Source organism: Portunus trituberculatus, chromosome 46, assembly GCF_017591435.1.
Source record: "Portunus trituberculatus isolate SZX2019 chromosome 46, ASM1759143v1, whole genome shotgun sequence".
In the NCBI taxonomy this organism is placed as follows: domain Eukaryota; kingdom Metazoa; phylum Arthropoda; class Malacostraca; order Decapoda; family Portunidae; genus Portunus; species Portunus trituberculatus.
Window position 1 is genome coordinate 25,661,359 of NC_059300.1, and position 25,736 is coordinate 25,687,094.

Genomic DNA, 25,736 nt, shown 5'->3' on the forward strand with positions numbered 1-25,736 from the left:
GAAGTAATATGTCACCAAACATTACTTGTTATTCAGAAGCCTATTTTTTCTTTCAACAAATGAAATTATTGTCTTATCATTTTTATCTTATTTTCCAGTATCTTAGCAACGCATCTGCAGTTATAATAAATACAAATTTATACACAAATTGTTTACATACTCAAGTTTGTAATAGTTTTTAGAAAGTAATATTCGGGCCTCAGATGTACCAATACGCAACAAGTGAAACATTTGTTCGATACACGGGTGACCTGATACGCAGTTAACGTGTTAAGTGGCCTACCAAGTGGCTTTTGTGGGAGTGGTAAATTTTTGCTCCCACCAGCTTTGAATTTTTGTATGAGCTCCTTCACAGTACAGAGTTTCAGGCCTTTTTGAATGCAGATTTCTTTATTGCTTATACCTGCCTTATGGAGATCAATTATAGCTTGAATAGTTTTCTCATCAGTGCACTTTCTACCCATGTCCATAAAGCTGTGATGCATAAGAAAAGAAGTGCAATATTAGTGCGGAAAGCAGGAAAAAGCAAACAAGGTAGTACCAAACATCCACTCCCTTTGACAACAGAGAGTTGGCCTAAGCAGCGTCTGACTCGCTCGGCAACGTGAAGGTGGAGCAAGGAATGTACAAGAAGGAAGTAGTGGTGTGGGTTAAAGTTTGGAGGACAGCGGCAGTGCTGCCATCTGTTGGTATCAAACAATTTCATAACAAATATTTTCAGGAGTAACTTATGAAGATTTCTCCCATGCTCCCCACCCCCAATTTTTTCCTTCCTCTCTCTCATGGTTGTTATGCCCAAGGGCAGAGAGCCAGGAGTGTAGTGCAGTGCGGTTGGAGTGGAAGCATGGGTAGTGGAGCAGGAAATGTTCTAATGGTCTCAGGGGGTAGCTCTACACCAAGAGCAGAAGGGATTAGGAGACGGGCACAGGCAATGCAAGTGAACACTGTGTGGTATGGCCCAGGCGGAGGTGGGCGATGGCTGCTGTGGCTTGCATTCCTTCCCGCTTGAATCTTGTAACCCGCTGATGGACCCCCCATCCCTCTCCCCCCTGCTGCCTGCGACCAGCATGCCATCTCTTGCTATCTCCATTCCCTAATCGATTCCTCCAGCCCTCCCATTTAACCCATATATCCTCATAGTATAGAATCCTTGGGGTGGAGAGGGGTGTACCTGGCTGCCAGAAATATGATCTCTCACCCCCAGAGGCGGTCCTGGTTACTTTTACGCCCTGGCCGAACCCTCCATCAGGCGCCATACAACTCCCCCTCCCATCCCCAGGGCAGTCTATCCTCCTGTCCCCCTCCCTCTTGCTTTTCCTCTAAGAGTAGTGAGACTCATAGGCACAAGTTGATCCCCTGCCTCCCCTCCCCACTTGCCTTTTCTTCTGACACACAACCTATATATATGTGACTCAGCAGCAAGTTGACGTGATAGGAGGGGTGCCCCAGTGACAACTCCTCTAACTTGACATGGAAGTTAGCAGTATTAGCATAGACAACTGGTGATTTTTAATTTTTAAAATTTTATTTTATTTATTTATTTATTTATTTATTTATTTATTTTTTTTTTTTTTTTGGAGGGGGAGGAGTGCTCGTGTGCCCCCAAATAGATTGGGCCCTGAGAGGTCGTCCACATTGCCCATGGCAAAAACTGTCCCTGCTCACCTCTTATCTTTGTTGCAGGAAAAAAAATACCGTCAAATGCACCGCTCCCTAGACGCGGTGACTTCACGCAGACTGTAATGATCTAAATGCATGTTAGTCTCTCCAAATATTAGGTTAAATCCTTTACTTCATACTAAAAAATGTCTGCCAAAATTGGGTGTGTCTTAAGAGCCCATGTATTTTATGAGCCATCAAATACGGCAACTAGAATTCTTCAGTCTTATGATCAAGAAAATATTGTACAAAATAAGATCGACTAAAGTTAGAGAAGTAAAGCCTGTAAAGTAAACCCCACAAAAATTAGGTGAGGGGAATGCGAATATGAAATAGTAAACAGAGTTTTTCAGGGAAAACTCAAATTTAGAAGCCATCGTAAAGACCACCACACACATCTGGGCCTAGGCAGGAACACCAGTTGTTTATGACAGTACAGAGTGCATGCAGTTCCACTGTGGAATCTTATATTATGAGTGCACCAGATAACAATTAATTCTTATGAGTGAGCTAGGGTAAGTTTTGTCTTGTTTTATGAGTGGAAATCCACATTACAAGCAATGTTCATACATTGACCACTAGGCTACCATTTGTTCTCCTGTCAAGTATGGCCACTGCGGGTTCATTTCACATGGATATCTCTTTGTAGAAGCAGCCTTATTGTGTTTGGGTTCCCAATGCTTTCTTTTAATTTTGTGCATTTTTTTGCTGCTATGTTATAACAATTACTGCAGTTGTATTATCACGATTCTTAAGTTCTCATTCTAATAATCCTTCACCACTCCATCTTTCTCGTGCACAAATTATCTCATATATAAATAAGATAAATTAATAGAACTGGTTTATATTATTTCTTTTGCACAGTTTTTGGCTGCATTGTTTTTATAATTGTTATCACACATTTTTTCCTGAAAAGGATTTTTTTGGGAAAATGATGAACTTGTTCTGTTTCAATTAATTTCAATGGGGAAAATTGATATACAAAACTATTGTAAATCGTATAATGAGCATAATCATAGAACATGTTAAATTTGTAATATTTTGGTTGGCAATCTGAGATATCTGACACTTACCTAAGGGCATGAAAGTGTCTAATTTATTCAATATCTGAGAGATTCAATTTCAATCTGCACTGAGTGTGTAGTATGGAAAGTCCAGAGCCAGCAACAAGGTTACCAGAGTAGCCTAGGATACAGTTGTAAGCTAGGAACAAAGGAAGAGTGTCCTAAGCAGTAGCATCATTACTAGTTAGTTCTGGGTATGGAAGATGAAGTGCATGATGAACCTCATACTCTCTTGTAGCAGTTTGATTTGGGACTAAGGAGGGCACGATTGAATAACCTAATAATCACTGATTCCTCAAAAAGAGATGATGGTTTTATATATGGTTAAAACAATCAAGATGTATGAGGATATTTTTTCAGAAATAAAGGATAAAGTTAGCTTTGGTATGTCTGCAGATAGTTTTTGGTCTACAGGAGTGAATAATAAAAGTTTTCATTTTCAATATTACTTTTATTTGCAGCACATAATACCTTTTCCACATACACTCTTCCTTCTCTCAACAAAATAATTTGATTTAAACAATATTTATAAAGTTATTTACAGTCTAAGAAGTAAAAGTATGAAAAATTATCCATTTTGATAGTCTTACAAGAGGCAGTTGTGTAATCAAACCATTTATTTTCCTGACTTTTGCCCAGGGATGAAGGCACTTGAAGAGTACAGAGCACATAACCATAAGGCATGTGGAGGTGTGATAGCAAGCACAAGTCACACAGAAAATACAGATAGTGTTACATACAGAGTAGAAATATACTGAAATACCCCCCTGCAACACAGCCTGATAATGGTCAGTAGTCTGACCATTCAAAGTTTGTACCTGAGCCACACTATACACTACAGTCTGTAGAGTCCATAGATATGGAAAGTGTTAAGCTGTTCAGGTACAGCTTCTCTATACATATTGTGTTTGACAGGCAAGGTAGAGGATAATTATCTATTGAAGGAAGCCAAAATTACAGCCTATTTTTCATATGTATATACTTACGTGGCACAGGTTGAATTAGATTAGCTATTTGATAATTTCCTTAACAAAAATAGATATTTGGTAAATGAACGGCTAAACTTGGGCACCCTTTCTTCGCCCAAAGAACTTGAATACAGAGCCTTTCTTCTCCTTTTCCTTCTTGTTGGTTGACACAGGTACATCTCCCTCAGAGGAGCTCTCACTAAGGCCCTGTCGGTCAATGGTGGCAGAGTTGCGGTGGGAAGGGGTGGGTCCACTACTTGTGTGGACTGAGCCAGTGGGTGGAAGGCTACTACCCTGGGGCAGGGACATGGTGCGGGAAGTGTACTCGGAGTACGGCTGTAGGGATGTAAAAGTACTCTTTCAATTGAGGTCTGAAAGCACACTAGGGAAAATCTAATGGAATTATTAAACATATAATATGCATATTATACACAGCTGCAGTGAACTCTCAATATGTTGATAAGAAAATTTACAAAACTGATCTTGCACACCAGAATATGCAGACTAACATATGACTGCACTGTTTTGTAACCTATTCATTAACTCCAAGCAACCTACAACTTGACACATGGTTTATTTCTTTACTTCACCTTTAAAAGTTCACCTCTGCATCTATCTAATCCTATGACTGTAGCACCATGTGACCCTGAAGGTGAAGCTCAGATGAATGTATAAACCAAGAAATGTTGGGGAAGAAATAATTGTGTAATTGTAGGTCAGATGGAATAAATGGAAAGAGAATGCTGTATGGTTGTGTTGCACTGTGCTATGGGTATCTATGTTTACCTGAGCATTAGTGGATTGCACAAATATCGTTTCTACAGCTAGATGAGGGTGAGAGGGCATGTTGCAAGTAAAAAGTCTACTTTTGTTGCCCAAATTTTACTCATTCACCCAAAGGGCTCTTTAACCAGTTTATTAAGAAAACAGTAGTTTTGTGTCCACTAATTTTTAACATTTACTGTATATTTTTTATTTACTGTAGATTTTTAGCATATATACATGTTAATTTCCAAGGATGAGAAAAATAGCTGGCATAAGAGGTGTGCTAACACTGTAACTGGTGGGCCATCAAAAGGTTAGGAAAAGCATTTTTTTGGATTTGAAAGTACAGTCAACTCTTGATTAACACAAGTTTGAATAACGAGATTTTGATTTAACACGACTTGATATTTAAGGATACAATTAAATAATGTGATTTATTCAATATTTAACAGGGAGCTATCTTACTTTCCATCTTTTACAGCAGGGAAAAATCATACCTGTCAAATATGCTAAAAGTTATTACATATCAAAAAATTCTCCCCGAACCCGTGGCAGAACCTGCCACTAAGAAATACCCACAAAGCTCCAATAACACAGCGCACGTGCTCGCTCGCTCTCGCTCTCTCTCTCTCTCTCTCTCTCTCTCCTTCCTTTCGGGCATTTGAATTTGATGTAAAAGTAGGAACTTTTGCCCTTTCATGTCATGAAAATGCAAACTCAGATATATGAAATTATGTGCAAAACAGGAAAAGAAAAAGAAACCACATATTACAAGTATTGTGGATTTCTATAATAATTGGAATCTGGCAACCCTTATTAGCAATGGGATTCATGTGACTTGGCCGATGAGCACAGTCCTGTAGAGGCAACCATGGGTGATACACACCAACGCATTGCTCGAGGGGAGTACGTGAGGAAGTTCATGAACATCGCTGTGAGGGTTGGTCTCTGTCTCCAAGATCACTATCAGAATCACTACTGGAATCTTCACTTTCTTCTGTCTCAATAAAAAAAAATCAGTCTTCATTTTCATCACTGTCCTCAATGTCACTACTAAGTAACACTGACATAACTGTTTCCTCCCCCTGGGTCACAGGGGTTGCCAGATGTTGCCCTGAAATGGGAAAAGATGACCTATTGTGTGGGAACACGTCTCAAGCCTCGAGGAGGCGAGTGAGAAAAGTTGCCAGATACCTCCACTTGCCCCAGGACCACTAGTGAGGAGGAGAGATTCAAACATTTAGTGTGTAAAAATCGTGATTCCCGGAACGATTCCCGCCTCTCCGCACACAACGGTACAATCGTCCCGAAACGATCACTGTATGTTAAGGTTAAGGAGATACAATTAAATAACGCAATACATTCAATTTAACGCAGGTTAACTCAACTTGAAGGCGGCACATGCATCCACGCTGCTGCCGGTGGGAACCACACTGGGCTGGGATCCCAGAAACCTAAGGAATGGAGCAACTTCCAGCCATGAAATGGTATTCACAAACATATAGGGAGACCTTGTTACCATGGTAACAAGGTTGTTAGCAGGTTGTCGGTAAAATCACTTCCTGAGGAGGCGTTACTGTCTTGTATATACATTTATATTCACAAAACTACATTTCTATTAGCTTTTTTACACGCTTCACCACGAAAGGATTGTTTTGTGATGCACAAAAAAAATTTTGCATGGAACACAGAACACAAAGCAAGAGATGAGGAGGCATTTCTGATTGGTAGATACCCTAAGACATCATAACATAGGGTCTATATACTGGTGAACACCGATTTACATGTTATGTCTGCCTTAATGACCCCTTGTGCAGTCAATAGGCATTAACCCCAAGCCTTTGTTTTTAATGACACATCATAAGAGCTAAGCCTGCTGAATTGAGAGCAGTAAACATGACCATCATTCTCATAATTAAATAAAAAAACCTAATTTGGCTACACATATAATTACTTATTTGTTTATTGTACTGCAACTCTTCTCTCAAATCATAATGTTAATTTATTTCCAGACACCAAGGACATTTTAGAACAGAAAATTAAAGATTATATCTAAATTTGCAGTGTTAGAAAAAACATTCATCACGTTTAAATTTAGTAAAACAATGGCATCAAAGTGAAATAGAACAGCGCCAGTGTGGAATTACATTAAACAGACTTTGTATATTATCAAAGGAATCCTGTCTGAGATGGGAGTAATCATTAGCTTTGCACATCCATTCACATTTAGCATCCATCACAGATCATGACTCTCAGGACTGGAAGTCAGTATTCTGTACATATTCTATAATCATCCTACCCAGTGTTTTCGATGAATCTTGGAACACTGCATCCAGCACTGGTAACTGTCAAGCAATGTGGTGGCGGTTCAGAGACTGGTAGGTATTCACTAGCCATGCTCTACTGATTCCATGTGGAACTGGTTCCAAAACTGATTCTGAGGGTTCAGCCCACCCAAGCAACTGGTTCCTACCCACCACTAGTAACAATGAGCATGAAGCACTACAAGAAGGGACAGCATGTTGGTGGTAAACATTGGCAACACCTGGTGACAGTCGGTGGCCGCATCACGGAACTAAACCAGCTAGCTGCACAACTTGATTTTCTTGATAATAACTTATTTTCTAAATAGTCTATCCAATATGAAAATTTACTTGTTTTTTTTACTATTCCAAATTTGCATATTCTAAACATGCATAAATTGAGAAATCCTTGTATTGGAAAATTTTCTAGGTTTATCAATATTGTAAACTTTGTTCCTTACAGGTGGGATCAACTTGACAATACACCAATGCTTTTCAATATTATACTATGGGATATCTTGCTCAGCTGATAATAAATCACTGCATTTAGAATGTTATAAAATGTAAGAATGCAAGTACATAAGATTGAGAGGTTATTATCAGCTTGGATAAAGTTTTGAACAGACCAATAGACAAGGTAAGCTCCTGCCTGGGCACCAGTTGTACACCAGACAAGGATTCACTATTTTCCGCATCAGGTGTTACAAAATATGGCATTATTTCACTTTTTTGTAACAGACAATAAAGATAGAGGTACTCTAATTACACAAGGTTGAGGCCTCAAAATGCCCAAAAAGCTCCTGCCTGGGCACCAGTTGTACACCAGACAAGGATTCACTATTTTCCGCATCAGGTGTTACAAAATATGGCATTATTTCACTTTTTTGTAACAGACAATAAAGATAGAGTACAATTACACAGGTTGAGCCTCAAAATGCCCAAAAAGCCTCGTATGCCATCATTGAGGCCTCAAAATGCCCAAAAAGCTCCTGCCTGGGCACCAGTTGTACACCAGACAAGGATTCACTATTTTCCGCATCAGGTGTTACAAAATATGGCATTATTTCACTTTTTTGTAACAGACAATAAAGATAGAGTACAATTACACAAGGTTGAGGCCTCAAAATGCCCAAAAAGCCTCGTATGCCAAACAATAATGCAAATGACAGATTGTTTGTCAGTCTTTTATCTCTTGCTTGAATATTGTGACTTTTGTTGCCTTTAGTTACGTTACCTAAATACTAAAAGGCAACAAAAAGCACAATATTCAAGCCTATCATAAGAGATGAAGGTCTGGTAAATCAGTCTCTAGCATTTGTTCACTATGATGTATTTCTGTGGCTTTGTTATAACTGCCATAATATGTATTTCTGTGGTTTTGTTATAACTGCTATAGCATACCTTGTGTGTATATCGCTGTATCATGAAGCATGGGAGTGGGAAAAGAAACCATGAAAAGCAGCAGAGATCAGAGGGTCTATGAATAAATTATTGTTTAACATGTAAAGATGAATATCTTACAAACCAAACAACAGTGATATTTTAATAAATTAGAAATAAATTGCATGAAATACTTAAACTTATGAACATGTAATAAATAAAAAATATTAAGAGTTCACTGGATTTCTACTGAATTAGAAAATATGAACTACGAGGTGCATTACATTTCTTACGCCTGGAGAAACAACGTGGATCACGGGTCCTACCTGCCTGCTGCCAGGGACACCGTCAGTCAGGTCTGGGTGGTGGGATGAACCTGAGGATACAAAGGTAAATTTACTCATTTAAAAAAAGTATTACAGGAGCTGGGAGAGGATAGGATAAATCACCTTTTAGTTCTGACACATAATAATCCATCTAGATGCCCCATGATATCTAGTTTGCTGGAATTGTTAATCAATTACCCAAAGACCAGTGATTCATTTTTCTTTTGTTTTCCCACATAAATGTACATGTAAAATTACACAGCATCCAATAAGGCTAAAGCATATTACGGACAAAACACATCTACAAGCACAACATTCAAATGAAGTAGCTAGCCACTACACCAACACAACACAACACAACACAACACAATACAACACAGCACAGTGGAGGCGGTGCAGGACTGACCCTGTGGCGTGTACGAGTACTGGTGGTGTGAGACACGTGACACCTGCGAGAAGTGAGTCACGTGGCTCGTAGGGTGCTGGGCTACCTGGTGGTGGTGGCCTACTGTGTGCCCCATCTGTGGCCTGTGGTGGGGAGCCACCCCAGGGGGTGGCATGCCAGGGTGGTGCGGTACACCCACCCAAGACTGCTCGCCATACCTGGCCCGGTTTGGTGGTACAGGGGGCCGGGCCATGACATGTGGTGGGGCTGATCTAGGCAGGGGGGGTAAGTCTGCAGAGAAGCCACCAACTCAACATGTGGGACAACACAGGGGACAGGATACACAGGCTAAAGGCTAAAATCATCTCAACACATACAAGACAAGTTTACAAAAGGCCAAGGACAGATGACTAAATGCATAACAGACATGCTGAAGGTACTGGAATTAACTGATGAAAATTCCTGCCATGGCAAGACTGATAAGGTAGTGGCATGTGCAGTAACTTGTGCAATGGTTTCACTCACAACATTTGAAAGGGGCATGATCATTTCCTGCATGACAGATTTGTACTAATAAAAAGCATGCACATGCCACTATACTATCAGAGAACAGGAATGAGGATGCTAAATAAATTAGGAAAATATTTACATTTCTTGCAAAGGATTAGTGTAATGCAACATTATTTGGGTTAGTGGAACATGTGAAAGATGCAAGCATGTACTGAGGGCATGGAGGTCAGCATAGTTAACAAATGGTAATGACAGGTGTCGAAGATTTGTAAGCTGTAATTACCACAGTTGGACATCATCACAATATCAATACAAGATTATCAATTATCCAATTATTACCCTCCTGTATACTTATCAGTATCACCATTACTTAATGTTCCAAATTAGTGATTATCAATAATTTTAGCATTTGGAACATGTACATGTTAGTTTTAAAACTTTCAAAATCAAATGTACTACTTGTTTTACATCACTTTTCACTAGTGAAGGGACAGGATGAATGCTGAATTTAAAGTTTTCTAAGTTTAAATAGAATTTGAATTTATTGATTCAATTAAAAATATCAATATGGTTATTGCTAGCATTGGAATTTATCACTTACTGGATGATAAAAGTATTGCCAGTTATTTGTTATTGCCAATAAAGTTATTATTACTAATTTCTCAGTTATTGTGACATTTTTTTCATTATCGCACCCAGGTATGGTAATTACAATACTACTGGTCAAAGATACATGATCATTCAGTGAGAATCTAAAGATTAGATTTAAACCCCACTTCATACATATGCATACCATGTCCTAACAGCATGTATTGCTTAAAATGACCATGTACAAGCATTATATATATACACGAGTAAGGACATGCACACAATACACCTAGATATGCTGCGGCAGAGTTTTGCAATGTTGGATTTATGGTAACTAATATATCATTGTTTCTACAAGTTGATTTAAATCATGGTAACATTTCCTGATGCAATCCAGGCTTTGTTTAGATCCTCCCCCCACATCCATCTTATGTATTTGTTTTAAGTGGGTCTGGGTGTAATAAAATGCAATTCTGAGTTTAAGCCCTATATATATATATATATATATATATATATATATATATATATATATATATATATATATATATATATATATATATATATATATATATATATATATATATATATATATATATATATATATATATATATATATATATATACAAACCTTTTCATAATGTTAAAACAGACCGTTTCATCTAAGCGTCATCCTAACATATTAAAAATTTATATTTTTTGTGTTTATAGCAAGATACAATGAATACCCTTGTAGTGTACTGTTAATTTATAAAAGATATTGTTGGGGCATGTGCCACTAAAGTTCACTGAAGAGCCATTAATTTCACATTAGTTCTGACATTTTGATTAAGCACTATTGATACAAAGATATCAGTAGCTATACTGTACAGGGAGAGAGAGAGAGAGAGAGAGAGAGAGAGAGAGAGAGAGAGAGAGAGAGAGAGAGAGAGAGAGAGAGAGAGAGAGAGAGAGAGAGAGAGAAGAGGGTGACACATTACATGCATCTAAAACAATATACATTTAAACAATAGAGGTAGCAAACATTGGATACTCTCATATGTAGGCATTGCAGCATTCAAATGGGGAAATAATGTATGAAATTTGGTCTGTCATCCCTAGAAACACTTGATACCTGTGTAAGAGAACTGCATTTGGACAGTAACTGAAAAGTTAGTTCATCTGATTCAAATCTGGCAGAAAATATGCTTATTTCCATGACGAATTTGCTTCAGTGACACCTCTGCACCCCAGCCTGCTTCTCCATTATAATGATGGAGGTCTCTAAATGCTTGATGTCATTAATTTCAGATTAATATGAATATTTAGTAATTTCACCACACTGTTGGAAACTGTTAGGTTTTAAAGTATTGTGGAAATGTACTTCTGAAGGCAAAAAGATGCAAGAAATTGATTAAGAGATGGATTATTTTAGTTAGTAAACTCTTAAACAGTCAAAGCATCATAAAAGTACTTGATAATTACAAAACAAATATATGACAACTGATTGTACCTATAGTGTACGCACACAGCTGAAGGTATCATCATCAGCTGTCTGGCTACACAAAGGCAGTTCATGCACAGCTAGTCTTGCAACAGACCACCTCACACACATGCTCTTGAGACTGTCACTTTGGTCTTTTTGATACTATTGTCTATACATTCACTATGATAGAATTTGTACAGAGCAGTGTAGCATGGGTTACATTTTATGAAATGCCAGTCAATTTGTTCTGCTCACAGTATCATTTGTATATTAAAATGTCATATGTCAGCAATGGAAATAAATTTTCAAATATTTGTCCGGAAATTATAAAAGCTACTGTGAATCATGCTTTCAATATCACATCAGACAATGCAATTGTGTTAAAATCTTAAATCTTGTACATTCAACAAGAGTTTTATACTTAAGCTTTGCATAAACTATAATAAGCATTTTTCTGAGGCAGCATTTAGCCCAGTGCCAGGCTGCTCTGGTCAGCAATGAACTGTGATTCTATACCTATACTACTACCCAATGACACAATAGTGTCAGGAACATGAGATAGAAAGCACATCAGTTAACAAGTGACTACTGACTACTTAATATATGCAACATTTCCAACTGCAGTTACAAAATAATGTAAAGCTAAAAAGTGAGTGAATGTTTCTAAAGACAAGAATGGTATTTTGTGGAATGTACTAGATAATATCAATAAAACTGACTGTTTACGAAAATCATACATTACAACCAATGGGTGCAGTATTCAGCATTCATTTTATTTAACATTATGCACAACCAAAAGAGAGACAAACATGAACACATCCTTACCCTCCCCATTCATGTTTTCAGATGAATCCCTGCGGTGGCCATTGGGTCTGTCTGGAGGATAATTCTGGTAGGTGTTCTCTGGAGCACTGACTTCTGAAATAAAGACCATATTTTCTTCTATCTGTGACAAGATCTATTTGCCTGTCTCTGGTAAGAAGACATGATTTGCCAATATATTAGGATAACACTGCCACTGTAATCCATACATGTCTTTAAGGATTTCAACTAAACCTCTTCCAACATCTCCTTACCATAGGAAGGAACAACAGAGATGCGATTCTGATAGATTGGTCCTTCCTCACCCAAGGAGGAGCGAGAGGAGCGGTTGCTGGTGGAACCTCCTCTTGGTGGTACAGGTGGCTTGGCCTTATCCTGCATCTAATAAAATATGCATTATTTCATAAAACAAAATGGAGAATAATATCAACATTGCTTAGAAATGTATGCTCATCTTATTCTCTCAAAACAGACAATATTTATTTTTGTTCCAAAGTACAGGAAGATTTAGTGAAGGTTTTGTGTTGATCTAGCTTGCGATTCCAGCATCACATGAAAAGTCATGCCACATCATGAACATTTGTAAACATGTTCACTATTGTGAACAAACATCCCACAAATCATAGCATCATGGACTGTACTTGTAACACCACATGGAAGGCAACCCAACTCATGCACACATTACTCACATGCTCCAAATTGGCATAGAGGGGATTGTCTAGGGCCTGAGAGTGTGGCCTGGTTGGGTCTAAGCCCCCTCCAGCGCCCTGGGGATGGGAGCTGACTGCCCCTCGGTGGCGGACTTCAGGTGTTGAGTGACCCGATGAGTTGTCTGAGTCACGGGAAGGAACTGCCACCATTTCGCTGCCCACCTCCCCTTCCTGTCACATGCAACATTCCAACATGACACAACCCAAAACATACAAGCAAAACAAAGTGACAAGGCACCAGCTGCATGGGGAACAGACACCATTGATTGAAACATTTATATGCATGTGAATGTACAGCAACAGTTGAAGCAAGTGTGGATTTATTGGAGTGCAGAAAATACTGAGAGATTAGCCAAGTGAAGAAGCAGTGGGAATGTGTAAAATAATTATGGTAATGCTACACAGACATTCATTTGGCACATGTGAAAATGTAATCAGGAATTTGCACATACTGAATCGAATAGTGATCACCATGTACAATATAATGATTTAGGAAGTAACACACTGATGATGTTGAGTTAGTAATGGGTGTAATGTGACCATTTAGTATGTACTACAAGTCTTTCTATGGAAATGCTGCTAAATATCTAAAATGATAATTTCTCTATCAATCATGTCATAAAAACAAGTTACTATGCACTCAATATCTGCAGTAACTGACATTCCATTAACTTGGGACAAAGCCAGAAAATTGTGTGGAAAAAACACTTCAACTTTGACCTATCAATACTACTACAGTTTGACATAAGCAACACCACAGCTACACATTATGCATGATGCAACTCTTTAAATTTTGTATTTGCTGTCCAGAACTGCAATCCGAATAACAGTACGAAAGTCTAGTTATGATATATATTTCTGTAGTCACAATGCACTAGCAAAAAAAAAAAAAAAAAAATCTGATCAAGCACTGCAAAAGCTTTTTTTTTTTTTTTTTATGTAATTTCATCCTCTTTCATGATTGAAGCAATCATCTAAGATATGCTACATTCTATGGGGATCAAGACAAGATATTTACAACTCATGCTCATATGCTAAAGACTCAACATGAGAACAGTTTTTTTTTTTTTTTTTTTTTTCTTTCTTTTTATGATCAAAGTACAAAATGCAAAGCACTTTTCACATGGTCATCATACAAGGGAGGGGAGTGGAGGGACACATTGAGCTTCTTGTGACTGATGTTAAACCTGAAAAAGATACAACTAAGTGAAGTGGCAATCAGTGCAAAACATAGCCATTTTTAGGACATAAACCAAATTTGTTAAATCAACTTTGTTGAATTATAAGACTATGAAATACTAATATGCCTTTTGAGATTACATTTTTCCAATGTGACTTTCACTAGATGTTCCTGTCTTTGGCATCTGCAAAACACAGCAAGCTCGCAGTTCAGTATTAAGGATTGTTCTCTGCGTTCCTGTAATTCTAATCCTTCTAAACTTAAAGTATGCTTAAGTGCATGCTATGTCAGGCAACTTGTTACACATCTGTGATGACAAAATGCATCAACCTGATGCTTTATGTAGGAAATTTATAGAAGATTACAAAGTGTTGACAAGGAGAGGATGAGGAACTCAGTATTCAAATATGTCAAGAAGAGCTTTCAAATTTGCTTAATAGAAAAGTTTCTTCTATTCTCCTAGAACCAATTTGGAATTGGTTATCCAGAAATGTTCACGATCAAAAGTGTTATGGATTCTTAATGCATATACATCTCTACTTAGGATGGGATAACATTCACAGAATGTCTATATATATATATATATATATATATATATATATATATATATATATATATATATATATATATATATATATATATATATATAATGTGTAAGTCAAGTTGAAAATACATCACAGAACATTTTGATATTTTTTTTCAAGAGGCATTTCTAATAATGTTTATTTGGGTAATTTCATTGTCCCTTCAAGCACCTTCATTTTATACCTTGACTGTTGTTAAGGTGTACACATGTGCTTCTACAGAACACTGTCTTTACAAGCTCATTAATTATTAAAAAGCTATACAACTGAAAATGCCATGAAGAGATACAGTGAATGTTCAAGTGGCTCTTCAAAAATAACAATCAATACAAATCAGATGCAAAAGAATTCTGTGCTACCAAGACAGTCTGCCTGCATGTAAATCAGTACAGTGGAGACTCAATACTTGAACTTAATTCGTTCCAAATGACTGTTCGAGCATTAAAAAGTTTGACTGTCGATACCTACAAATCAGGTAATTTGTTCTAATCTTAGCAAAACCTCAAGTTTATAAAAATTTCAATGTATCTTTTATTTACAATTTTGATTTGTACATACCATAAGTGAAGGCTGGTGATGGATAACTTAGAAGAGAAGGGAAGAAGAGTGGTGGGGAGGAGGGAGGTCGCCGGTGGATAAGTCACCATCCATGAAAACGTCTTTGTAACTTTTCTCCTGGTGTGATTCCTGTGAATCCACTTGTGGAGTGCTGTGGCTCACTGACACTTGCACTCATTAGTAACCAGATTCCTTATTTTCATCACTAATAAGCCTCTTTGGTGCCATTGTAAGTTTCTAAATGAAAACCTACTGACAACACAGAAGAATGTTGTTTTTCTCAAGACTAGCGCATTCAGGATGCGCACTGGCATCCGGTATACTGGTATTACCGGTTTTACCAGTAATACGGTATCAGAATGATACAGTGGCGACTGCAAGAAGGGAGATGACAGAGCTTTGCATATGACCAAATGTGCAGCCGTTTGATTACCAGATATATTCACCACTAACGAGCCTTTGGTGTTGTAAGTTTATAAATGAAAAACTACAGATAGAATGCAAGAGAATGTTATTCTGATGACTGTAGCAGCACAAGTCACAAGTGGAAGTGGGGTAACGAGACACCAGGGAGCCTTTGTTTACAACCATGTGTGTGGACATTAGATTATCAGGTATTTTTTTCTAGCATTAAATTGAACTTTTGCATTCGAGTATTAAAAAGTTCAACTATTGAGTCTCCACTGTATATGCAACTTGATTTTAAAACACACACACACATACACATATTATATATATATATATATAATATATATATATATATATATATATATATATATATATATATATATATATATATATATATATATATAATTTGTGGGGGAACAGGTAAATTGCCTTGCTTATGCTTATCCTCTTAAATGGAGTGCATAAACATGTGAAATACTATGTAGAGCTTTGAGAATACAAGAAATATATTGTCAAATTTTTACAATCTGGCAACAAATAGCAAAGAAACAAAGGCAAGTGTAGGGACAGCAGTGTTCCTTCTCAATTCTAGTTGGTGTTGTATAAGGAATATCTGTATACAATAAATCAATGGCAACATCTTGCTGGTAACACAACAGGCATAATCCTTCATGCACATTACTGACATAAGATTCTCTTGCTTATGTTGTGTGGCCAGATGGAGACAGGGAAAAATCTATTTAACATTCTTTTTTTTTTACCTTTTGATGGATAAGTGCAACTCCACTGATACAAATATAACAAGTGCAATATTGAACAGAATGCATGTAGAACAGTATCAGCCATAGGAGATGCATTTCCATACCAAGAGGAGATAATTCTTTGAACTGAATGAGATGATGTACACCAACTAGCACAGGTTTTGTTGCTCACCGAATCCACATGATGTAATCTTATCCACCTCACCAAATATTCCCTCATAACCAGTGCCCATACATTATTACTTATATTACTATCTCTCTTGACTTCTATGTCACATTCTTGTATTTCCTCTCACCACCACTGGCCCCCTGCTCTTCATACTGCACTGCCTACATCAGCATATAAGGATGAGCCACAAACCAAACCATTAGTGTGAAAATTGGCTTCATTGGAAGAAATAACTATAAAAAAGTTATTCAAAACCACCTGTACTTTACCATAAACACACCTCCATAGAGCAGCCAGTCAGCAAAATTAAGCAGGTACTTTTAAACTCCTGATTAAGCATCTCATTATTCATGTACCCTGTCTCTTGGAATGCATCTCCTCTGACTAATTCTATGCCAGTACAGAAAGTGCTTGTACCTACAGGCTAAGTGATGAAGAGAACCCTACACTATTTTGACCTACAGTTTAAACAAGCAGTTTTCTGACCTTGTGGTTGTCATAGGACATGAGCTGCATGGAGGGAGGCAGCTCGGCATGGAACTTCAGCTTGGTCACCCACTCCTCCAGGTTCTCCTCAGACTCCGCCAAGAGAAGGTACTCAGCATTATCCCTTGTGATTATTCTGAGAGAGAAACAAGTGTTGTCTTCACATGTCACATACTAGGGATGATTTAAATATTGTATATAATTAAATAATTTTTTACCAAATACATACATTTCATGATTACATAATCAGTTAGTAGTGTTTAAACCAAATTTTGTTATGTCGGATAAAGATGAAGGAATTAAATGTCTTATTAGCTGTGACAACCATCTGAGAGAATAATGCATGCTAATGCAAGACAAAACCTTTCAAGAAAGGGAAGAGTGGTAGACTATATCAACCCTCTCATCCCAGGGTGGTGTCATGGAACCTTTCAAGGGAGGGGAGAGTGGTTGACTACATCAACCCTCTCATCCAAGGGTGGTGTCATGGATGTGAACATCATATTTGGGGTTCATGGGCATGCAAAATTTCAAACACTATTATTATATCTAACAATGATTTCAGTGTCAAATCATGACATCCAGAGGCTATTTGACCCACTACCTGGAACCAGAATCAACAGAACAAACACTGAAGACATTGGAGGGTAGAATACAGAAGATCTGCAGTATGCTACCCTAAATGAAAGAATACAAGGTATTGCTGCCTTGTGTGTCCAAGTTAACCAGGATTGTGCTCAATGTATCACTACTGTATATGACACAATACGCAACAGCCAAGGACAAATGGCAAAGGAAGACCAAGTTAAAGATCTAAAAATGTAGTTCTGAAGTATTCAGAGGTGAAGAAAGGAGTCCTTCCCTTGGGGAAAATACATAAAAAATAGAATTACAAATAAATAGATAATCATTGATGATAATTCCTTACTCAAACACCCACAAGGATGATGGAGATAATCTCCAGCAAAGACTTGAATAGCTTTCACTCTCTTTCTCTCAATGCCTAACTTATCAATGCCCTCTCTCCCTGTGTGTGTGTGTGTGTGTGTGTGTGTGTGTGTGTGTGTGTGTGTGTGTGTGTGTGTGTGTGTGTGTGTGTGTGTGTGTGTGTGTGTGTGTGTGTGTGTAATTCACCTCGGTCGCCTGCTGGTCACCCAGCCAGTCTTTCCCATTACGGAGCGAACTCAGAGCTCATAGACCGATCTTCGGGTAGGACTGAGACCACATCAACATACAACACACACCGGGAAAGCGAGGCCACAACCCCTCGAGTTACATCCCGTACCTATTTACTGCTAGGTGAACAGGGGCCACACATTAAGAGGCTTGCCCATTTGCCTCACCGCTTACGGGGACACGAACCCAGCCCTCTCGATTGTGAGTCGAGCGTGCTAACCACTACACTACGTGTGTGTGTGTGTGTGTGTGTGTGTGTGTGTGTGTGTGTGTGTGTGTGTGTGTGTATTCACTCACTGTTTGATCTGCTGCAGTCTCTGACGAGACAGCCAGACGTTACCCTACGGAGCGAGCTCAGAGCTCATTATTTCCGATCTTGGGATAGGTCTGAGACCAGGCACACACCACACACCGGGACAACAAGGTCACAACTCCTCGATTTACATCCCGTACCTACTCACTGCTAGGTGAACAGGGGCTACACGTGAAAGGAGACACACCCAAATATCTCCACCCGGCCGGGGAATCGAACCCCGGTTATCTGGCTTGTGAAGCCAGCGCTCTAACCACTGAGCTACCGGGTGTGTGTGTGTGTGTGTGTGTGTGTGTGTGTGTGTGTGTGTGTGTGTGTGTGTGTGTGTGTGTGTGTGTGTGTAATTCACTGTTTGATCTGCTGCAGTCTCTGACGAGACAGCCAGTCGTTACCCTACGGAACGAGCTCAGAGCTCATTATTTCCGATCTTGGGATAGGTCTGAGACCAGGCACACACCACACACCAGGACAACAAGGTCACAACTCCTCGATTTACATCCCGTACCTACTCACTGCTAGGTGAACAGGGGCTACACGTGAAAGGAGACACACCCAAATATCTCCACCCGGCCGGGGAATCGAACCCCGGTCATCTGGCTTGTGAAGCCAGCGCTCTAACCACTGAGCTACCGGGCCGTGTGTGTGTGTGTGTGTGTGTGTGTGTGTGTGTGTGTGTGTGTGTGTGTGTGTGTGTGTGTGTGTGTGTGTGTGTGTGTGTATTTACCTAGTTGTATTTACCTAGTTGTAGTTTTACAGGGCCTGGGCTTTATGCTCGTGTGGCCCCATCTCCATATCTACACTTATCCAATCTTACTTTAAAAGTGTGCACACTCGTTGCAGACACTACTTCTTCATCTAAACTGTTCCACGTCTCAATACATCTCTGCGGGAAACTATATTTTTAATATCTCTCAGACATCTTCCTTTCTCAGCTTTTTACTATGCGATCTTGTGCTTGGATGTCATATTCTTCTCTCAAGATCAGTTTCTCATTATCCACTTGGTCCATTCCGTTGATCAATTTATAGACTTGTATCAGGTCTCCTCTCTCCTTCTTTGTTCCAAGGTTGGTAGATCCATAGCCTTTAGTCTCTCCTCATATGTCATCCCTTCAAGTTCTGGGACCATTCTTGTAGCCATTTTTGTAGCCTCTCCAATTTCTTATGTGTTTCTTTTTATGAGGGGTCCACACTACTCCTGCATATTCCAATCTAGGTCTTATTATAGTATTTATCAATTTCTTCATCATTTCTTTGTCCATGTAGTGAAATGCTACTCCAATATTCCTCAGCAAATTATATGTTTCTCTAAAAATTCTATCAATATGGCTTACTGGTTGATTGTTTTCTTCCATCGTCACTCCTAAGTCCTTTTCCTTTTTGACTTTCTCCAGTTCTACACCATCTCCCATCTTATAGATTCCCACAGGTCGTCTTTCACTCTTTCCCATTTCCATGACATGGCTTTTGTTCACATTGAATTCCATTTCCACTTCTTACTCCATTCCCAGATCTTATTTAGGTCTTCTTGCAGTATTTCACAATCCTCCTTTTGCTTTATAACTCTGCACAGTTTCGTATCATCTGCAAACAAATTTATGTAGCTGTTCACTCCTTCTGGCATGTCGTTAATATAAATGAGGAAAAGTATTGGTGCCAATACTGACCCCTGTGGCACTCCGCTTTCTACTGCTCTCCACTTGGACTTCATATCTTTAACTACCGTCCTTATTTCTCTCCCCCTCAAATAATTTTCTATCCATCTCAATGTGCTTCCTTTTAAGCCACCCTTCTCCTCTAACTTCCACAGTAATCTTGCGTGTGGCACTTTGTCAAACGCCTTTTTTAAATCCAAGTAGATGCAGTCAACCCATCCTCTCTCTCTTGTACTCTATCAACTATTCTAGAATAGAAACTCAATAAATTAGTTACACAAGACCGTCCTTTTCTAAAACAAAATTGGCTATTTGATATTAATTTGTTGTCTTCAAGGAACTCGATCCATTGTTTCTTTATTATTCTTTCACACATCTTGCATATTACACTAGTTAGTGATACCGGTCTGTAATTTAAAGGTTCTTCTTTCCTTCCACTCTTATATATGGGAACCACCTCAGCTCAGTGTGTGTGTGTGTGTGTGTGTGTGTGTGTGTGTGTGTGTGTGTGTGTGTGTGTGTGTGTGTGTGTGTGTGTGTGTGTGTGTGTGTGTTTACCTAATTGTAGTTTTACAGGGCCTAGGCTTTATGCTCATGTGGCCCCGTCTCCATATCTACACTTATCCAATTTTTCTTTAAAACTATGCACACTCGTTGCTGACACCACTTCCTCACTCAAACACTGTGTGTGTGTGTGTGTGTGTGTATACCTATTTGTATTGCACAGGGTTTGAGCAGGGCTCATAAATGTCCTGCCTCCATGTCTCCATTTATCCAATTTTTCCTTAAAGTTACACACATTATGTGTTGTAACAACTTCATTATTCAATGCATTCCAATTTTCCACCATTCTATGTGGAAAACTGTATTTTCCAATATCCTTCACACACTGCCTCATCCTGATCTTCTTTACATGTCCTCTTGTCCTTCTATCTTCTGTCATCAGCACCAGGTCTTCCTTGTCTCTCTTTTCAATGCCATTGACTATCTTGTATAGTTATTAGATCTCATCATCCTCTTCTATCTTGTAAGGTTGGCAGTCCCCATATCCTTCAGCCATTCTTCATATGTTAGGTCCTTTAGTTCCAGCACCATCTTTGTAGCAATCTTCTGTATCCGTTCTAATCTTCTTATATCTTTTTTAGAGCTTGAAGACCACACCACAGCTGTATATTCCAGCTTTGGATGTATCATGCTTGTGATAATTTTTTTCATCATATCTTTGCCCATGAACTGAAGTGCCACTTTTATATTAGTCAACATTTTATATGATAATCCAAATATCTTGCTTATGTGTTTTTTGCGTTTCAGATTTTCCTGTATAATCACTCCCAGATCTTTTTCCTCTTTAGTCTTTATTATTTGTTTCTCTCCCATTAGATAATTCTATACCGGTCTTCTTTTGCTCTTTCCTAGTTCCATTACATGACATTTCTTGGCACTGAACGCCAATTTCCACTTTTTACTCCATTCATAGATTTTGTTTATATCTTCCTGTAACAGCAAACATTCCTTCTGAGTTTTGATAACTCTTAGCAGCTTTGCATCATCAGCAAGTACATCAATATAACTGTTTATCCCATTGTGAATGTTGTTTACTTAAATCTGGAACATAATGGGGGCTAACACTGACCCTTATAGCACTCCACTTGTTACTTTACCCCAAGATGAGTATGTATCTCTGATCACAGTTCTCATTTCCTTGTCCTTCAAATAATCCCTTGTCCATTTTAAGAAAGTGCCTTCCAATCCTCCTATGTTTTCTAGTTTCCAAAGTAGTCATCCATAAGGGACTTTTTCATGTCCAGGTATACTGTGTCCACCCATCCATCTCTGCTTTCCAGTTCTTCTATTACTCTTGAGTAGAAGCTTAATAAGTTTGACACACATGACTGTCCTGTCCTGAACCCATATTGTCTGTTCGATGTAACTTGTTTTTCTTCCAGATGTTTAACCAATTTTTTCTTTGATAACTATTTCACACAATTTCCCCACAACACTTGTAAGTGACACCAGTCTGTAATTCAATGGCTCAGTTGCCTTTCCTCCTTCAAATATTGGTATTATGTTGGGTCTCTTCCATTCTGGTGGAACTTTCCCTTCATTTAGTGAACTTATAATTATTTCCGAAATTGAAACACTGACATTTTTATTATCCCGTAGAAAGAATACAATACAGTAGTTAATAGTGCAAACAGGGAGCCCATCTAAAGCTTAGTGCTTTTGGATCCAACAGCTGCTCTTTACATTCTTTTAGCACCCAGCCTGATACACCAATCTGGTGCCATTGCTTTTTTGACATTCAAATTATCTAATAATCTTCTAATATCCTCTTTGTGCACTGTGATTTCCTGTAATCCTTGGCAATGCAATGTCTTATTTGATTCTGTAAAATTCTCTTCAACAGTTTTGAAACTCTCATTCATTATTTCACACATTTCCTTCTTTGTTTGGTATGTCTTCCCTCTTCTAACTATTTTTCTATTGTTTCCATATTACCATTTAGAAATTTGTAAAAAAGCTTCAGTTTATCTTCGCTTTTACATACGTGTGTGTGTGTGTGTGTGTGTGTGTGTGTGTGTGTGTGTGTGTGTGTGTGTGTGTGTGTGTGTGTGTGTGTGTGTGTGTGTGTGTGTTTACCTAATTGTATTTACCTAATTGTAACATACGGGAAAAGAGCTATGCTCGTACTGTCCCGTCTCCATATCTACTAATGTCCAGCTTTTTCTTAAAATCATGAATATTCCTTGCGTTGACCACTTCCACGTCTAAACTATTCCATGCTTCCACCCTTCTATGAGGAAGCTATATTTTTCACATCTCTCCTATAAGTGGCCATTTTAGTTTTTTCCCATGCCCTCTCGACATTCTTTCATTCCACATACACAGATCTTCCCTATCCATTTTTCCATGCCAATCATCACTCTGTATATTGCTATCAGGTCTCCCTTTCTCTTCTGTTTTCCAGGGTCGGAAGTTGCATTCTGTTCAGTCTGTCTTCATAAGTCAAATCTCTTAAGTCAGGCACCATTTTTGTTGCAGCCCTCTGTACTTTCTCTAGTTTCCTTATGTGTTTCTTTAAGTTCGGAGCCCACTGTATTGTTGCATATTCAAGCCTTGGTCTTATCATTGCAGTAATTATTTTCTTCATCATTTCTTCATCTAAATATCTGACGCCACTCTTATGTTCCTCAATAAGTTCAATACTTCTCCAATTATTTTGTTTATATGTCTCTCTGGCGATAGGTCATTGGTAATTGTCACCCCAAGGTCTTTTTCTTCATGACTGGTTTTATGTCTTCATTTCCTATCTTGTACATACTCCTGATTCTTCTTTCACTCTTGCCAAACTCTAATTTCTTGCATTTTGTCGTGTTGAACTCCATTTGCCATGTACAGCTCCATTTCCATATTCTGTCCAAGTCTTCCTGGAGTAGTTCGCAATCTTTGTCACATCTCACTTTTCTTAACAATTTTGCATCGTCTGCAAATAGGCTCACATAACTGGACACCCCATCCACCATGTCATTTATGTAGACCCGAACATTACTGGTGCCAACACTGATCCCTGTGGAACTCCACTCTCCACCAAGCCCCATTCTGATGGTCTGTCCTTAATTATTGTTCTCATTTCTCTTCCTACCAAAAGTCTTCCATCCATTTTAGTAAACTGCCATGCACTCCTCCTACCATTTCAAGTTTCCAGATCAGTCTCCGGTGTGGTACCTTATCAAAGGCCTTTTTTAAATCCAGATATATTCCATCAGCCCAACCATCTCTTTCCTGTATTACATCTATCACCCTCGAATAGTAACATATCAGGTTTGTCGTGCATGAACGCCCTTTTCTAAAACCAAATTGACACTCACAAAGTATGTCATTTTTCTCCAAGAAGTCTGTCCATCTATTCTTCACCACCCTCTCACACATCTTAGCTACCACACTTGTAAGTGACACTGGTCTATAGTTCAATGGGTCTCTCTTGTTGTGTGTGTGTGTGTGTGTGTTTGTGTGTGTGAGATAAATATGTTTAGAAAATTCTCAATAAAATTTCTTCTCGTTACCATTTAATTTTGTTAAATGTATAGTTTTCTTTTTTTTCCCCTCCTAAAGCCATTTAAGTCATAAAAAAACATATCCCTGCTATGGCAAACTAAAACTAAATAGGATTTACATTTTTGTCTCCTGAATGCAAAGTATACTAAGTAAGACACATTTATGTTCACTGGAGTGTGTGGCGACCAGGACATAAGTATATCCCCCAGACTGAGAGAGTTAAAGGCTCAGAGTACAAGGATAGGAACATTGGTCACAGCTATTTTTGGGAGAGATGTGTATAAATAATAAAATAAAGCATCACAAAGATTAATTGATAGAAATAAATCTTAAAATTTTCCTAGCTATTCAGACAACTTTTGTTACATGCAGGCTTTTGGTGAAATGTATAATTAGAAGCAGAACCTTTCATGAATGTATTATGATAAATGCATAATTTCATGACATGGCATTTTTGAAAGTTACATTAAAAATTGCCTGAGAACATCAGCTAAAATTTACCTGAACACATGTTTCTTCTTTGTGTAATCACCAGCAACTTCAATCTTTGCCTGATGGATGGATATTGGAGGAGAGGCAGCCTTCTGGTCATAAAAGTCCTCCTCATCCTTGAAGAAGCACAGGAGCTGACCACAGAGGACTGCAAAATGTAAAACCAAGTCAGCTTTGGTGATACTGATTATTCTACATACAAATGATGTTGATATGTTATAAAGCTGCAAGCAATAATCAACTGCAATTCAGAAGATTGTAACAAATTTTCTTCACAAGGGTAAATTTACCTCAATACATTTCTTTTTTGTGTAATCACCAGCAACTACAATCTTTGTCCATTTCATCAGTGTACTTCAGTTTTATAAGAGCAACTTAAACCTCTCAAGCTCTTTCAGAGGCATAACAATCCTAACTAAGAAACACTTCAGGGAACACACCACATGATAATAAAGTACAACCCACCAGTGTAGAAGCCCTTCCACGATCTGATAGTTGCCTTCTTCCCGCCACTCTGGAGCTCTTGTTTCCGCTCCAGGTAACCTTGAATCTCCACTGGAGGAAGGTTGGCCATGTTTTCCATGCGCTTGTGTTTGCGGAAGCTCTGTGTGCGGCGGCGAGTGGTGAAGCTGGGTGTGCGCTTGGCCTTCTTTAGGTCCACCTTCATGCTCTCCGCCCTCTTAAGGTCTAGTAAAAGTATGAAGTGTAAGTTAGTGGTAAAGGTGAAGGAAGGACTTTATAAAAACTGACAAAACTTATCACTTTCTCACTGTCAAAGGGGACAGGTTGATCACTGTGTTTACCTCAACCAGTCTTCTATTTTAATGATCAAAATTATGTGGTAACTTTATTCATATAATCTAATGGTTAGTTACTAGTAACCTCTCACTGAATAGTCAGTGGCCAAAACAGTTGAGTTTGCTGGAGTGTGGTGGGATCATAAATTTACTACTAAAA

The 25,736-nt window shown here is 38.4% G+C and overlaps 1 protein-coding gene across 20 annotated transcripts in view; it reads right to left on the bottom strand.

Annotated features, from left to right (window-relative positions):
- Positions 1-3,153: 3,153 nt before the first annotated feature.
- LOC123520026 (spectrin beta chain, non-erythrocytic 1-like) overlaps positions 3,154-25,736 on the bottom strand; it is a 182,395-nt gene continuing 159,812 nt past the window's right edge. For 10 of the 20 annotated variants that reach the window (XM_045281858.1, XM_045281852.1, XM_045281853.1 and 7 more), the window contains 9 exons: positions 25,245-25,466; positions 24,789-24,927; positions 17,089-17,224; positions 12,922-13,113; positions 12,487-12,613; positions 12,236-12,328; positions 8,872-9,141; positions 8,424-8,515; positions 3,154-4,027 (listed from right to left, as the gene is read on the bottom strand). In XM_045281858.1, the coding sequence (XP_045137793.1) occupies positions 3,782-4,027; positions 8,424-8,515; positions 8,872-9,141; positions 12,236-12,328; positions 12,487-12,613; positions 12,922-13,113; positions 17,089-17,224; positions 24,789-24,927; positions 25,245-25,466 (1,517 nt within the window). In that variant the 3' untranslated portion in view covers positions 3,154-3,781. Of the gene's footprint in view, positions 4,028-8,423; positions 8,516-8,871; positions 9,142-12,235; positions 12,329-12,486; positions 12,614-12,921; positions 13,114-13,237; positions 14,130-17,088; positions 17,225-24,788; positions 24,928-25,244; positions 25,467-25,736 lie in introns of those variants that run through there. The other 10 variants (XM_045281864.1, XM_045281862.1, XM_045281860.1 and 7 more) reach the window with 7 other exon arrangements.